We start from the raw sequence: 13,038 nt of genomic DNA, 5'->3' as shown, positions 1-13,038 counted from the left end.
CAGCTCCTGGGCTCCCAAGCCACCAGCCGCCTCTCTCGTAGCAAGATGCGGGCTTCAACCTGTCAAACAAAGCAGAGTCAGAGAAGAGCCTCCCGCCAGGCCCAGCCCTCAGCCCCCTCAGCAGCCAAGACTGCGGGACGGGGCATGGTATGTGTAACACTCACTTCACAGGGTCTGGGACTTGTCAGCCAGGGACTGCTTGCCTGCGGAAACAGAGAGGCATAGGCACCCGGCCCAGACACAGGGCTCGAGAAGCCCGGCCCGCCCCCGCGAGGAACTGCCTGGCCCTGTAAACCTGAGACCCCCCTCTGGCCCCATCCACAGAGCCCTGGGACCGACTCACGCACCCATCCCCTCCACTCAGCGTGCACGTATTTTGGACGTGGCAACACAGCGTGCGGCACTTCTCAAGCTTTTGGGGGCACATCAGAACCACTCAGGACGTGTGAGACAGGCACATACATCAAGACACACACACACCGTAGAAGCCACACCAGGGCGCAGCGCAAGGGGAGCTAGTGAGACAGACGGGGTGTCTCTAAACATACAAAGAGAAGACCGGTAGGGCCGCTTCTCTTTGGCAGCGTGCGGCGCACAGGTCAGACAATACGTTTCCGACCTGTGTATACAACTCGCTGTAAATGCACACAAGGCTCCGGGGCCAAGCCTGCGGGGTTCCCATCCCCTGGGGAGGGTGGTCCCTGTGAGGCTCCTGCACCTGCAGCCCTTCCCCCCTGCAGCCCCCCAGCTGATGCAGTGAGCCACAGCAGTCTGCCCCCGCCCCGGCCCGCCCCGGCCCCGGCCCCGCCCCCGCCCGAGGTTGCTCATACCAAGATGCGCTCTGAGCTCCTCTATTTCTTTCTGGAGTGTCACACACTGGCCGAGCGCAGTGGAGAAGGAAAAGAGATCAGTGTACTCTGGCCTCCTCTCGCCTCCTCTGCCCCTGGCCCTCCATCCCTAGCCCAGGGGTCCTCGTTGGGAAAGGAGGCCCGCTCCGTCCACGTCCTGGGGGGAGGCGGGATGGGGAAACCGGGGTGGGGCGGGGCGGGGCGGGAGGGGACACTTGTGAATAGGACCTGGACTCGCACCCCACCGTCTAGTTGGGACCTGCATTTCTAGGAGCCAGGCGAAGCGCTACCTGAGGACAGCCCTGTGCTGCAGGCGGCTGCCTTTCTGGTCTTGGGGGATGGTCTGGTGGCTCCTGGTCATCTGAAAGAGACACACAAAATGCTGCCTGCAAGGCTGAGAGTGAGGTGGAAAGGGCCTGGCGGGGTCTAACGTGAGGCAGCACCACCCTCTGCTGGCAGCCAGTGGCCCCTGCCCTGCCTGGAGCTCCAACCTTCTCCCTGGGCCCTGCCTGCCCTGCTTCCCAGGGGCGGCCAGATGCCACCCCGGCCCTGGGTTGGAGGCTCCCACAGCTGCAGCCACAGCCAGCCTCTGGGAGGAGCCATCTGACCCACCAGGACACCCCAGGAACGGCTGTCCTCCCCTCAAAGGCCACTCCTGTGGGCAAGCTGCTCAGGCAGGCAGGGAGGCCTGGCAGCAAGCCCGAGACCCCAGCAGACCGACACACGGCCACAGAGTTCCCTCCCCCCAGCCCGTCTCCCCTCTGCTCCTAAGTAAGCCACAAGACTCACCCGAGGCTGTGGGCCCCTGAGCATGACGTCTCCCTGACTGGGGACCAAGAGCTGAGAGATTGCAAGAGCTTGGGGGGCTCTGGTGTTGCGGTCTCGAATGCTGAATTGTCCACGGTGCATACTCAGAGATGACCTTGATCTCTGTGCAGGAAGCTAACACACACATCCTCCACTGGTGAACTCGGGGTGTAGGGGTGTGTGTGTGGGTGTGTTTGGGGGCTGGGTGGAGGCTGGCCATGGAAAAGGGAATTCTGAGGCAAACCTCATTAGCACTTTCATTTCACTCTGTCAGCCCCAGGCAGGAGGCAGGGCTGAGCTAGGGAGAGCACTGAGAAAGGAAGGCTTGGGGAACAGCTAGGGGGTAGGAAGCAGAAGGCCATGCCTGCAGACAGGGAAGCTTCCAGGCCCACACTTGCAAGGGCTCCCCCGATGGAAGTCAGCCTGCAGTCCTGCCTTCCACCCAAGGCCCTCCCAGGGGCAGGTGCAGGAAATCCGCCAAGGCAGGACGACTGTGGGCTGCACGCACGCCAGCACATGCCACGCGCGTGTGCACACACACGCACGCGCATGCACACAGTGCTGTCTCAATGCTGGCCCCCTCGAGAGAGACCCCCAGCTGGCATCCTGCCCACCACGGGAGCCCAAGGACCGCCTCTGAGGACTGGGCAGAGGGGGCATGGGCACAGAGGTGTGTGCCGGGCCAGCGGGTGGGAAGGGGGCAGGAGGCGGGCCTACTCACTTGGCCCTTGGGCACTGGACCTCTGTCTGGGTCATTTTCTTCTCCCGCCACCACCGGCTCCAACTCCCGGGGCTTCCTGGCGCCAGATTTCTTGCCAGAGACACCAGCGCGCTTGGACTGCTTGGTTGCCCACGGCACCGGGCTCTGCTTCTTGGACCTCCCGAGCAGCTGAACGCCGCAGATTGGGGGAAGCCAGCCGGCTCCAGGGGCGCTGCCTGGACTCTCAGCCCCCAGGGAGGAAAGAGTCTCCCCAGGGCCATCTCGGAGCCAGGGGGCAGGGACTGCCGCACCTGAGCCACCCCCTTCCTAGGAGCGGCCCGGGGCAGCGGCAGGCCCGCCACACCAACGGCTCGCGGGGGCCGGGCCTGCCGCCCGCCTTGCCCCACAAGGCGCCCTGCATCCTCTTGGAGGCAGCCGCGGCTAGCTCTCCCGCCGCCTGCCTCTCCACCACCGCGGGGAGGCCTCGGGCAGCGGCTGCCAGCAGCGAGCCCAAGCCCGAGCCCGAGCCCGAGCCCAGGGCCGTCCCGTGAACAAAGCCCTCCCTGACCAGGAAGCTCGGCAGGCGGCCTGTGTCTCTGTCTCCAGGATCATCCAGGCTGCTGGCGCTGGCCGGGCCTCCTCTGGTGTAGATGCTCACCCTCATCATGTGGATCTCGCTGATCTCCTCTGGGCACTCGGGGTCGGTGGGCAGAGCCAGCAGGGGGCTGGCGGGGGCCACGGGTGATCCCTGCCCACGCTCCACCTGCCCTTCGGGGCCCTCTTAGCGACGGCCCCGGCCCGGCCTCCCTGGGCCCTGCTCGCGTGGCTGGGGGCGCCGGCGGCCGGCTGCAGCTCCACGCAGCTCTGGAGCAGCGGGCCTCGCCCACCCGGCCCGGCCTCCAGGCCCGCCCAGATGGCGGCCAAGTCGATGGGGCAGTCCTCTGGGGACAGGCTTCTGTGCCTGCCCGGGGCTCCTGGGCGCTCCTCCACGCCACAAGGGCCGCCCCACTCGCGTCGGCAGGGCGGGCCGCCGGGGCCTGGGCATCGCCCTTGGGCTGGGCTGAGGAGCCAGGCCGGCCCGGCGGCCCCCGCGCCTCGGCCTCCCCGCTCCCGGCACATCGTGCTCCCACACGAAGCTCTCGGGCTCCTGGGGCCCACCGTGGACGTCGCCGCCGGCTGCCCCCAACTCAAGGCCTTGGCTGAGTGCCCGCGAGGCCGCGCGCCGGCCACTCTGCGCGCGGGGCCGCTCGCTGCCCTCAGGGCCGAACCCCCCCCAAGCAGTCACCTTCCTGGGGAAGCTCATGGTTCGCGCGCACACGCGTGTGCGGTCAGTGCCGGCCGTGGACACGGGGTCGCACCGGGCCCCGGTGCGGGGCCTGGCCGGTGGCACGGATGCGCCGCGCCGCGCCACGCCGCGAGGCCCTCGCGCACTCCCGGTCGCCTCGCCCGAGGCGCCTCAGGAGCTCGCCTCCCGCCACCAACACCAACGAGCAACTTGCGCGCCCTCAGACGCCGGCACCGCCCTGCCTTCTCATTGGCCAGGCTCCGCGGCGCCGACCAATCGGCTGGCGCGCTTTGCGTTTACCCCCGCCCCCGGGGCCCTGGCTCCCCCTGGCGGCAGGGACCGGTCCCGCGAGGTTCCGGATAGCGTGCCCTTGGTCCCACCTCTTTCTGGACCCCCACCCCCTAATTACAGTCGCGCCTCTGAGCCTCGCTTTGTCACCCAGGAACGCGGGCGAAGGCTGCGCCCCCCCACCCCCCACAGTGTGGGGCCAGGAGCGGGTGGGCCCTGCTGGGAGCAGGGGGCAGCAGTGGGGGAGCCGCTTGTGAGAGTGAAACCGAATGACAGGCCAGAAGCACCCCGTGCGCGCATGCGCTGAAGGACCCACCGGCCTCTAGTCCACAGCCAGATGGCACAGGGGGCAGAGCAAGCCCGCCAAGGCCAAAGATGGGGCTCTGCAAGCTGTTTGGGCGAAGGGCCCGCGAGCCAAGGCTCCCGCATATACAGGCTGCGCGCAGATGGCTACTGCAGCATAGGGGAGGCGGATGGGCCCGGGCCTGCGTGCTGGGGCCTTCATGAAGTAGAAGGCAGGCTTGGAAGGCGGGTCGGCTTCGCCCCCTTTTTGTCCCTGCGCCACTGCCGCTTAATTCAGGGCCGAGGGAATTCTGATGGCCTGTGCACATGCCCAAAGACGGCCTCCAGCACTGCTCTGACGTGCTCTCAGGGTGCCTGGTCCTCCTCTCCTGTACATAAATAGGCTGGCAACCAAGACCTAGCCATTCAAGACTGGGACAGCTTTGTGAGCAAAGCCCTGACCCTCCCATGGCCTCTGTGTGCTCTAGAGCACACACTACTTGGGAGGGTCGGGGCCCGTGGCAGCCTACACAACATGGTACTCCTGAAGGTGCCTTCCTATTTTGCCAGCTGGGTGGGACCAGGTGCACAGGACCTGAGAGCACGTCAGAGCAGTGCTGGAGGCCGTCTTTGGGCATGTGCACAGGCCATCAGAATTCCCTCGGCCCTGAATTAAGCGGCAGTGGCGCAGGGACAAAAAGGGGGCGAAGCCGACCCGCCTTCCAAGCCTGCCTTCTACTTCATGAAGGCCCCAGCACGCAGGCCCGGGCCCATCCGCCTCCCCTATGCTGCAGTAGCCATCTGCGCGCAGCCTGTATATGCGGGAGCCTTGGCTCGCGGGCCCTTCGCCCAAACAGCTTGCAGAGCCCCATCTTTGGCCTTGGCGGGCTTGCTCTGCCCCCTGTGCCATCTGGCTGTGGACTAGAGGCCGGTGGGTCCTTCAGCGCATGCGCGCACGGGGTGCTTCTGGCCTGTCATTCGGTTTCACTCTCACAAGCGGCTCCCCACTGCTGCCCCCTGCTCCCAGCAGGGCCCACCCGCTCCTGCCCCCACACTGTGGGGGGGTGGGGGGGCGCAGCCTTCGCCCGCGTTCCTGGGTGACAAAGCGAGGCTCAGAGGCGCGACTGTAATTAGGGGGTGGGGGTCCAGAAAGAGGTGGGACCAAGGGCACGCTATCCGGAACCTCGCGGGACCGGTCCCTGCCGCCAGGGGGAGCCAGGGCCCCGGGGGCGGGGGTAAACGCAAAGCGCGCCAGCCGATTGGTCGGCGCCGCGGAGCCTGGCCAATGAGAAGGCAGGGCGGTGCCGGCGTCTGAGGGCGCGCAAGTTGCTCGTTGGTGTTGGTGGCGGGAGGCGAGCTCCTGAGGCGCCTCGGGCGAGGCGACCGGGAGTGCGCGAGGGCCTCGCGGCGTGGCGCGGCGCGGCGCATCCGTGCCACCGGCCAGGCCCCGCACCGGGGCCCGGTGCGACCCCGTGTCCACGGCCGGCACTGACCGCACACGCGTGTGCGCGCGAACCATGAGCTTCCCCAGGAAGGTGACTGCTTGGGGGGCGGGTTCGGGCCCTGAGGGCAGCGAGCGGCCCCGCGCGCAGAGTGGCCGGCGCGCGGCCTCGCGGGCACTCAGCCAAGGCCTTGAGTTGGGGGCAGCCGGCGGCGACGTCCACGGTGGGCCCCAGGAGCCCGAGAGCTTCGTGTGGGAGCACGATGTGCCGGGAGCGGGGAGGCCGAGGCGCGGGGGCCGCCGGGGCCGGCCTGGCTCCTCAGCCCAGCCCAAGGGCGATGCCCAGGCCCCGGCGGCCCGCCCTGCCGACGCGAGTGGGGCGGCCCTTGTGGCGTGGAGGAGCGCCCAGGAGCCCCGGGGCAGGCACAGAAGCCTGTCCCCAGAGGACTGCCCCATCGACTTGGCCGCCATCTGGGCGGGCCTGGAGGCCGGGCCGGGTGGGCGAGGCCCGCTGCTCCAGAGCTGCGTGGAGCTGCAGCCGGCCGCCGGCGCCCCCAGCCACGCGAGCAGGGCCCAGGGAGGCCGGGCCGGGGCCGTCGCTAAGAGGGCCCCGAAGGGCAGGTGGAGCGTGGGCAGGGATCACCCGTGGCCCCCCGCCAGCCCCCTGCTGGCTCTGCCCACCGACCCCGAGTGCCCAGAGGAGATCAGCGAGATCCACATGATGAGGGTGAGCATCTACACCAGAGGAGGCCCGGCCAGCGCCAGCAGCCTGGATGATCCTGGAGACAGAGACACAGGCCGCCTGCCGAGCTTCCTGGTCAGGGAGGGCTTTGTTCACGGGACGGCCCTGGGCTCGGGCTCGGGCTCGGGCTTGGGCTCGCTGCTGGCAGCCGCTGCCCGAGGCCTCCCCGCGGTGGTGGAGAGGCAGGCGGCGGGAGAGCTAGCCGCGGCTGCCTCCAAGAGGATGCAGGGCGCCTTGTGGGGCAAGGCGGGCGGCAGGCCCGGCCCCCCGCGAGCCGTTGGTGTGGCGGGCCTGCCGCTGCCCCGGGCCGCTCCTAGGAAGGGGGTGGCTCAGGTGCGGCAGTCCCTGCCCCCTGGCTCCGAGATGGCCCTGGGGAGACTCTTTCCTCCCTGGGGGCTGAGAGTCCAGGCAGCGCCCCTGGAGCCGGCTGGCTTCCCCCCAATCTGCGGCGTTCAGCTGCTCGGGAGGTCCAAGAAGCAGAGCCCGGTGCCGTGGGCAACCAAGCAGTCCAAGCGCGCTGGTGTCTCTGGCAAGAAATCTGGCGCCAGGAAGCCCCGGGAGTTGGAGCCGGTGGTGGCGGGAGAAGAAAATGACCCAGACAGAGGTCCAGTGCCCAAGGGCCAAGTGAGTAGGCCCGCCTCCTGCCCCCTTCCCACCCGCTGGCCCGGCACACACCTCTGTGCCCATGCCCCCTCTGCCCAGTCCTCAGAGGCGGTCCTTGGGCTCCCGTGGTGGGCAGGATGCCAGCTGGGGGTCTCTCTCGAGGGGGCCAGCATTGAGACAGCACTGTGTGCATGCGCGTGCGTGTGTGTGCACACGCGCGTGGCATGTGCTGGCGTGCGTGCAGCCCACAGTCGTCCTGCCTTGGCGGATTTCCTGCACCTGCCCCTGGGGAGGGCCTTGGGTGGAAGGCAGGACTGCAGGCTGACTTCCATCGGGGGAGCCCTTGCAAGTGTGGGCCTGGAAGCTTCCCTGTCTGCAGGCATGGCCTTCTGCTTCCTACCCCCTAGCTGTTCCCCAAGCCTTCCTTTCTCAGTGCTCTCCCTAGCTCAGCCCTGCCTCCTGCCTGGGGCTGACAGAGTGAAATGAAAGTGCTAATGAGGTTTGCCTCAGAATTCCCTTTTCCATGGCCAGCCTCCACCCAGCCCCCAAACACACCCACACACACACCCCTACACCCCGAGTTCACCAGTGGAGGATGTGTGTGTTAGCTTCCTGCACAGAGATCAAGGTCATCTCTGAGTATGCACCGTGGACAATTCAGCATTCGAGACCGCAACACCAGAGCCCCCCAAGCTCTTGCAATCTCTCAGCTCTTGGTCCCCAGTCAGGGAGACGTCATGCTCAGGGGGCCCACAGCCTCGGGTGAGTCTTGTGGCTTACTTAGGAGCAGAGGGGAGACGGGCTGGGGGGAGGGAACTCTGTGGCCGTGTGTCGGTCTGCTGGGGTCTCGGGCTTGCTGCCAGGCCTCCCTGCCTGCCTGAGCAGCTTGCCCACAGGAGTGGCCTTTGAGGGGAGGACAGCCGTTCCTGGGGTGTCCTGGTGGGTCAGATGGCTCCTCCCAGAGGCTGGCTGTGGCTGCAGCTGTGGGAGCCTCCAACCCAGGGCCGGGGTGGCATCTGGGCCGCCCCTGGGAAGCAGGGCAGGCAGGGCCCAGGGAGAAGGTTGGAGCTCCAGGCAGGGCAGGGGCCACTGGCTGCCAGCAGAGGGTGGTGCTGCCTCACGTTAGACCCCGCCAGGCCCTTTCCACCTCACTCTCAGCCTTGCAGGCAGCATTTTGTGTGTCTCTTTCAGATGACCAGGAGCCACCAGACCATCCCCCAAGACCAGAAAGGCAGCCGCCTGCAGCACAGGGCTGTCCTCAGGTAGCGCTTCGCCTGGCTCCTAGAAATGCAGGTCCCAACTAGACGGTGGGGTGCGAGTCCAGGTCCTATTCACAAGTGTCCCCTCCCGCCCCGCCCCGCCCCACCCCGGTTTCCCCATCCCGCCTCCCCCCAGGACGTGGACGGAGCGGGCCTCCTTTCCCAACGAGGACCCCTGGGCTAGGGATGGAGGGCCAGGGGCAGAGGAGGCGAGAGGAGGCCAGAGTACACTGATCTCTTTTCCTTCTCCACTGCGCTCGGCCAGTGTGTGACACTCCAGAAAGAAATAGAGGAGCTCAGAGCGCATCTTGGTATGAGCAACCTCGGGCGGGGGCGGGGCCGGGGCCGGGGCGGGCCGGGGCGGGGGCAGACTGCTGTGGCTCACTGCATCAGCTGGGGGGCTGCAGGGGGGAAGGGCTGCAGGTGCAGGAGCCTCACAGGGACCACCCTCCCCAGGGGATGGGAACCCCGCAGGCTTGGCCCCGGAGCCTTGTGTGCATTTACAGCGAGTTGTATACACAGGTCGGAAACGTATTGTCTGACCTGTGCGCCGCACGCTGCCAAAGAGAAGCGGCCCTACCGGTCTTCTCTTTGTATGTTTAGAGACACCCCGTCTGTCCACTAGCTCCCCTTGCGCTGCGCCCTGGTGTGGCTTCTACGGTGTGTGTGTGTCTTGATGTATGTGCCTGTCTCACACGTCCTGAGTGGTTCTGATGTGCCCCCAAAGCTTGAGAAGTGCCGCACGCTGTGTTGCCACGTCCAAAATACGTGCACGCTGAGTGGAGGGGATGGGTGCGTGAGTCGGTCCCAGGGCTCTGTGGATGGGGCCAGAGGGGGGTCTCAGGTTACAGGGCCAGGCAGTTCCTCGCGGGGGCGGGCCGGGCTTCTCGAGCCCTGTGTCTGGGCCGCGTGCCTATGCCTCTCTGTTTCCGCAGGCAAGCAGTCCCTGGCTGACAAGTCCCAGACCCTGTGAAGTGAGTGTTACACATACCATGCCCCGTCCCGCAGTCTTGGCTGCTGAGGGGGGCTGAGGGCTGGGCCTGGCGGGAGGCTCTTCTCTGACTCTGCTTTGTTTGACAGGTTGAAGCCCGCATCTTGCTACGAGAGAGGCGGCTGGTGGCTTGGGAGCCCAGGAGCTGTGGCCAAGCTGACTGGGTCCTGTTCTCCGTCAGCCCTCTCCCTTCCTCCTCCTCCCGGTGCCCTCTGCCCACCCCGGTTCACAGCAGTTTCAAATTAAAGTGTCTGTCATGTTCCGTGGTCTGCCCTCTCTGTGGGATAGGGCGGGGAGCTGCTCCATTTCAGAACCTTTTCCAGAAGAGTTCCTCTGGCACTCTGCAGTCTCCTGCCCACCCCTGTGCACCCCCCCACCCCCACCCCCCGCACCGTCGGGCATCTGGGCCAGCCCGGGTCAGCCTGTGAGCAAGAGCCATGCACCGGGCTCCACCGCACCTGGGACTGGGCTCTGCGTGGGCTCTGCCCGGCCACAGGAGCCCCTCCTCCTTTCCCTGCAGGCCCTCTGTGTGTTCTTTCTGGGCTGCCTCCTCTTTTGGGGCGACGGGGTCTCATCATGGTGCCGTTCCCCTCCCCTTCAGCAGGGCTTCGTGACCCCCTTGCAGAGCTCCCAGCCCTCTTTCCTTCCCTCCCTGGGATCGCTGCCCTGCTTCTCCCAGCCCGCCCTGCATCTCTGTCACCAGCGTCCTGGACCTCTGCGGCTCTGTCTGGGGGCCCTTTCTGCACCTGTGACTCGGCGGGGGTTCAGAGTGCAGAGGAGCCCAACTCCCCTCGTCTCAGGCCCTGTCCTCTCCATGGAGCCTTCATCTCCCTCTGGTGCCACCGCGCACCCGCGCGACTCAGGCGGGACCCGGGGCTCACCCTCCTCTCCTCTCTAATCCTCACCTTTGATGCCAGTGGGGAGGCCTTTCGGTTGGGGGGAGGTTTGGGGAATGAGTCTCTGGTGGTGCGTCTGGGCCAACTCGGGGGATGCCGGGCGCTGGCACCTGGACACGGGCGGCCTAGCGGTCGCCGGGAGCGTTCTCATCCTGCGTGTCCTAAGCAGCTCACCGGCCCGCCTCCAGCCTGGGCGTCGCCGCGCTCCGGAGCGCGAGGGCCCAGCTGCTGTGGCAAGTGCGGACGGCGGGTCCGGATGTGCGGGAGTGGTCCAGGGAAGTCGTGCTCACCACCCCCGGACACGGGTTTTCCCGGAACTGACAGTTCTGCGTCCCAGCTCAGCCTCCCGGACTTCCTCCGGGGGGACACGCGACACATGATTAATACAACGCGGCGTGCTGTCACCGCGGAGTCGCTACAACCCGAGCCCCATGTTTACGTCCGCCTCTGGCTGAGGGTGGGGAATCGCTTCCCTCCCTCGGCCAGGCCCTGCGCGGGGAGGGGCGTGGGGCTGTGCGGGCCTGAGACTCAGGGGGACGTGTTCGTGTTGGAGTGCGGTGCACGTACCTCCCTCTGCCAGGCCCCCTCTCTCGAGGGGTTGGGTGTCTAATACCCAGAAGTGGGCCTGACCCCGGGTGGAACATTCCCGGGTCCCGTGCGTGTGCTGGCGTTTCTGGGAAGAAAGTCCCGGGGGATGTTCTCGGAGGCAGGAAGGTGTTTCTCAGGGGTCAAAGGGGAGTAAGTAGTAGGCTGTGGTCCAGCACCCGGCAGGGATCAAAGGAACAAAAGCAAGGGCCGGGTCTGCCTTGTCCACGGCTGTTGCTCAATTCCTAAATCGTGGGGTGCTTTAGGGGCCTGACCTGGAGGTCGCCAAACTCCCCGAGCAGGAGTCGGGCCACGCGAGATGTCGGAGCGCCTGGAGCAGGCTCTGCATCCTCCTCCGGCAGGACCATGCGGTCTGAAGCCTCCTGTGCGCGGGATGGAAGGGGCGCGCGGCCTCAGAGCAGCTGGGCCGCGCCTCATGTCTGCCTGCGGCCAGGGGCTCCCTGGGAGATGGCCCCGCGTGAGCTCACCGGATGCTGGGGGCGGAACCCAGCACTTCCCGGGTGTTAGAAGTTGGAAAATTGGGCCGGCTTGCTTCCACCCTTGTCCCTATGGGCACCCCTCGTCTTTCCCAGGCCCCCGTCGTGCATGAGCTTGGGTGCTCAGAACACAGACTGAACAATCCGGGCCTGACAAGGATGTCCATGGGGCTCGATCCTTCCCCTTCAAGCCCCTCACGTGGGAAGGCAGATTTGACTGCTTAGGTAAGGCTGACTCTGTCCCCAGTGATTAATGTTGGAGGGGTGACAGCGTGGGCTGCCGTCTGAGTGAGCAGGTTAGGTGAGGCTTTGCCCCTGGGGTTTCTGCCTGCCAAGACACTCGGAGAAGTTGTGAGATGGGAGAAGTCCGGCACACGCACTATCCGGGGAGGTGGGGGCGGTGGTTGCCAGGCTGAGGAAGTGGAGAAATGCATTGAGGGCCTCCCTGGTGGTGCAGGCAGCTGAGCGCCACACTGTGAAGCTGTCTGCATCCTCTGCAGCCCGGGTTCAATCCTGGCCCGCCGGCGGCGAGAATCCCACATGGCGCAGCAGACCTCTCCTGAATCGCCCACTGCTCCCCTCAGCAGTGGATTTCCTCAGTCTGCCTGTTCTGTTTCCCGCTCTGTCTCCGGTGAATCCTCTCACCCTCCCCCGCATCTAACCTGTACCCCGGTTCTTATATAAAAATAAGTAAGTCTTAAAAAAAAAGAAATGCATTGAGAGAGGGCATGCACACGGCTCTTGGTGACTCCTTTTGCCAGCCTCTCTCCCCCTCTGGGTGCACGGGTCCTCTGTTGCGAGGTGCCAAATCTTCCAGTTCAGGGGAAGTGAAACGCAGTTGCTGAGACTCAGGTTAAAGTAATACATCTGGGTCCAGGGGAGAGGAGGAAGTAGGCTCTCTCCTTATTCGCTGTGTCCCCTTTGCCTTTGCCCTCCAGCCTCCTCTGTAGCCACAGAGGCAGCGGCTACTGGCCTGGAGAACACTGGGCCCCAGCCTGTGTCATTCTGCCCACTGCCTAGCTCCTGGGCACAGTACCTCCCTCGCCCCCCACCGCCAGCCCAACACCGAGGCCAGGCAACCCGTCTCCCTGGACACTCGGGGGAATTGGCACACCCAAGGTAGGTAGGGGGAGGTGAACACAGCAGAGGGAGCAGAGGGCAGTGGGCAGGGCAGCGGTGTCCACGAAGTTCCACATCTTAACTCCTGGAAATCGCTGATACATTACCTTGCATAGGTGTGGGATGAGGGGATGGAGGTTGAGGATTCTAGTAGGGGGTGCCCCTTAGCTCAGTTCATGTCGGGACAGTCTCTTGGGCGTCCTCCAGGCACATTGGGCCTTTCAGGGTGACCATGTCAATCAGCTGTAGTTGTCTGATTCCAGGATGCAGCATTTGCGTGATTATGGGGTGCCTGTTGCCCTGGTGGGTGTCTGGTGTTGATGTTCCGGGAGCTACCCCATGTTTTAAAAAAAATATTAGCTGGTGGGGATTCTGTGAGGATTTATTTAGAAGTTTGATGTGTTTTCGTGGCCAGGAATGTAACTCGTTTATATCGATTAGCGCATGGTGAAATTGGTTGCATTACACGTCTATTCACTTAAAGTTGCAGTTCCCAAAGAGCCTATCAAAGATACTAGCGAGGACTAGAAAGGTGATCCTAAGTGATAACTGAGAAAGAAGTATAATGTGAATGCTGCTATAATGACTATCATGCATGCCTATAAAATAATTGTAGTGTGGAAAAACAAAGGATTGTTCTGCTCTGTGCACACCAGAGCAGAATTAGACTGGTTTCCATTCATCAGTCAATGCAT

At 65.3% G+C, this 13,038-nt stretch overlaps 2 protein-coding genes across 2 annotated transcripts; one reads left to right on the top strand and one right to left on the bottom strand.

The window, feature by feature from the left end:
* Nucleotides 1–9: 9 nt before the first annotated feature.
* Nucleotides 10–3,658, bottom strand: LOC119245624 (uncharacterized protein CXorf49 homolog). Its single transcript, XM_037511646.2, is given in 10 exon segments — nucleotides 10–59; nucleotides 165–203; nucleotides 831–876; nucleotides 1,139–1,209; nucleotides 1,638–1,651; nucleotides 1,654–1,790; nucleotides 2,377–2,570; nucleotides 2,573–2,741; nucleotides 2,828–3,049; nucleotides 3,473–3,658. Coding segments are annotated over 9 exon segments (1,077 nt in total). The 3' UTR covers nucleotides 10–59; nucleotide 165.
* A 3,032-nt stretch (nucleotides 3,659–6,690) lies between these two features.
* LOC119246672 (uncharacterized protein CXorf49 homolog) lies at nucleotides 6,691–9,514 on the top strand. The gene is made up of 6 exons (XM_037513031.2): nucleotides 6,691–7,017; nucleotides 7,605–7,758; nucleotides 8,188–8,258; nucleotides 8,521–8,566; nucleotides 9,191–9,229; nucleotides 9,336–9,514. The coding sequence occupies exons 1-5, from the start codon at nucleotides 6,757–6,759 to the stop codon at nucleotides 9,226–9,228; spliced, it is 570 nt and encodes a 189-aa protein (XP_037368928.1). The 5' UTR covers nucleotides 6,691–6,756; the 3' UTR covers nucleotide 9,229; nucleotides 9,336–9,514.
* The last annotated feature ends 3,524 nt before the right edge of the window (nucleotides 9,515–13,038 follow it).

This window comes from Talpa occidentalis, unplaced genomic scaffold, assembly GCF_014898055.3.
Source record: "Talpa occidentalis isolate TD23 unplaced genomic scaffold, MPIMG_talOcc4v2.1 talOcc4.15, whole genome shotgun sequence".
Taxonomy (NCBI): Eukaryota; Metazoa; Chordata; class Mammalia; order Eulipotyphla; family Talpidae; genus Talpa; species Talpa occidentalis.
Note: the sequence above shows the minus strand (reverse complement) of the source record. Positions and strands in the feature narration are given on the sequence as shown.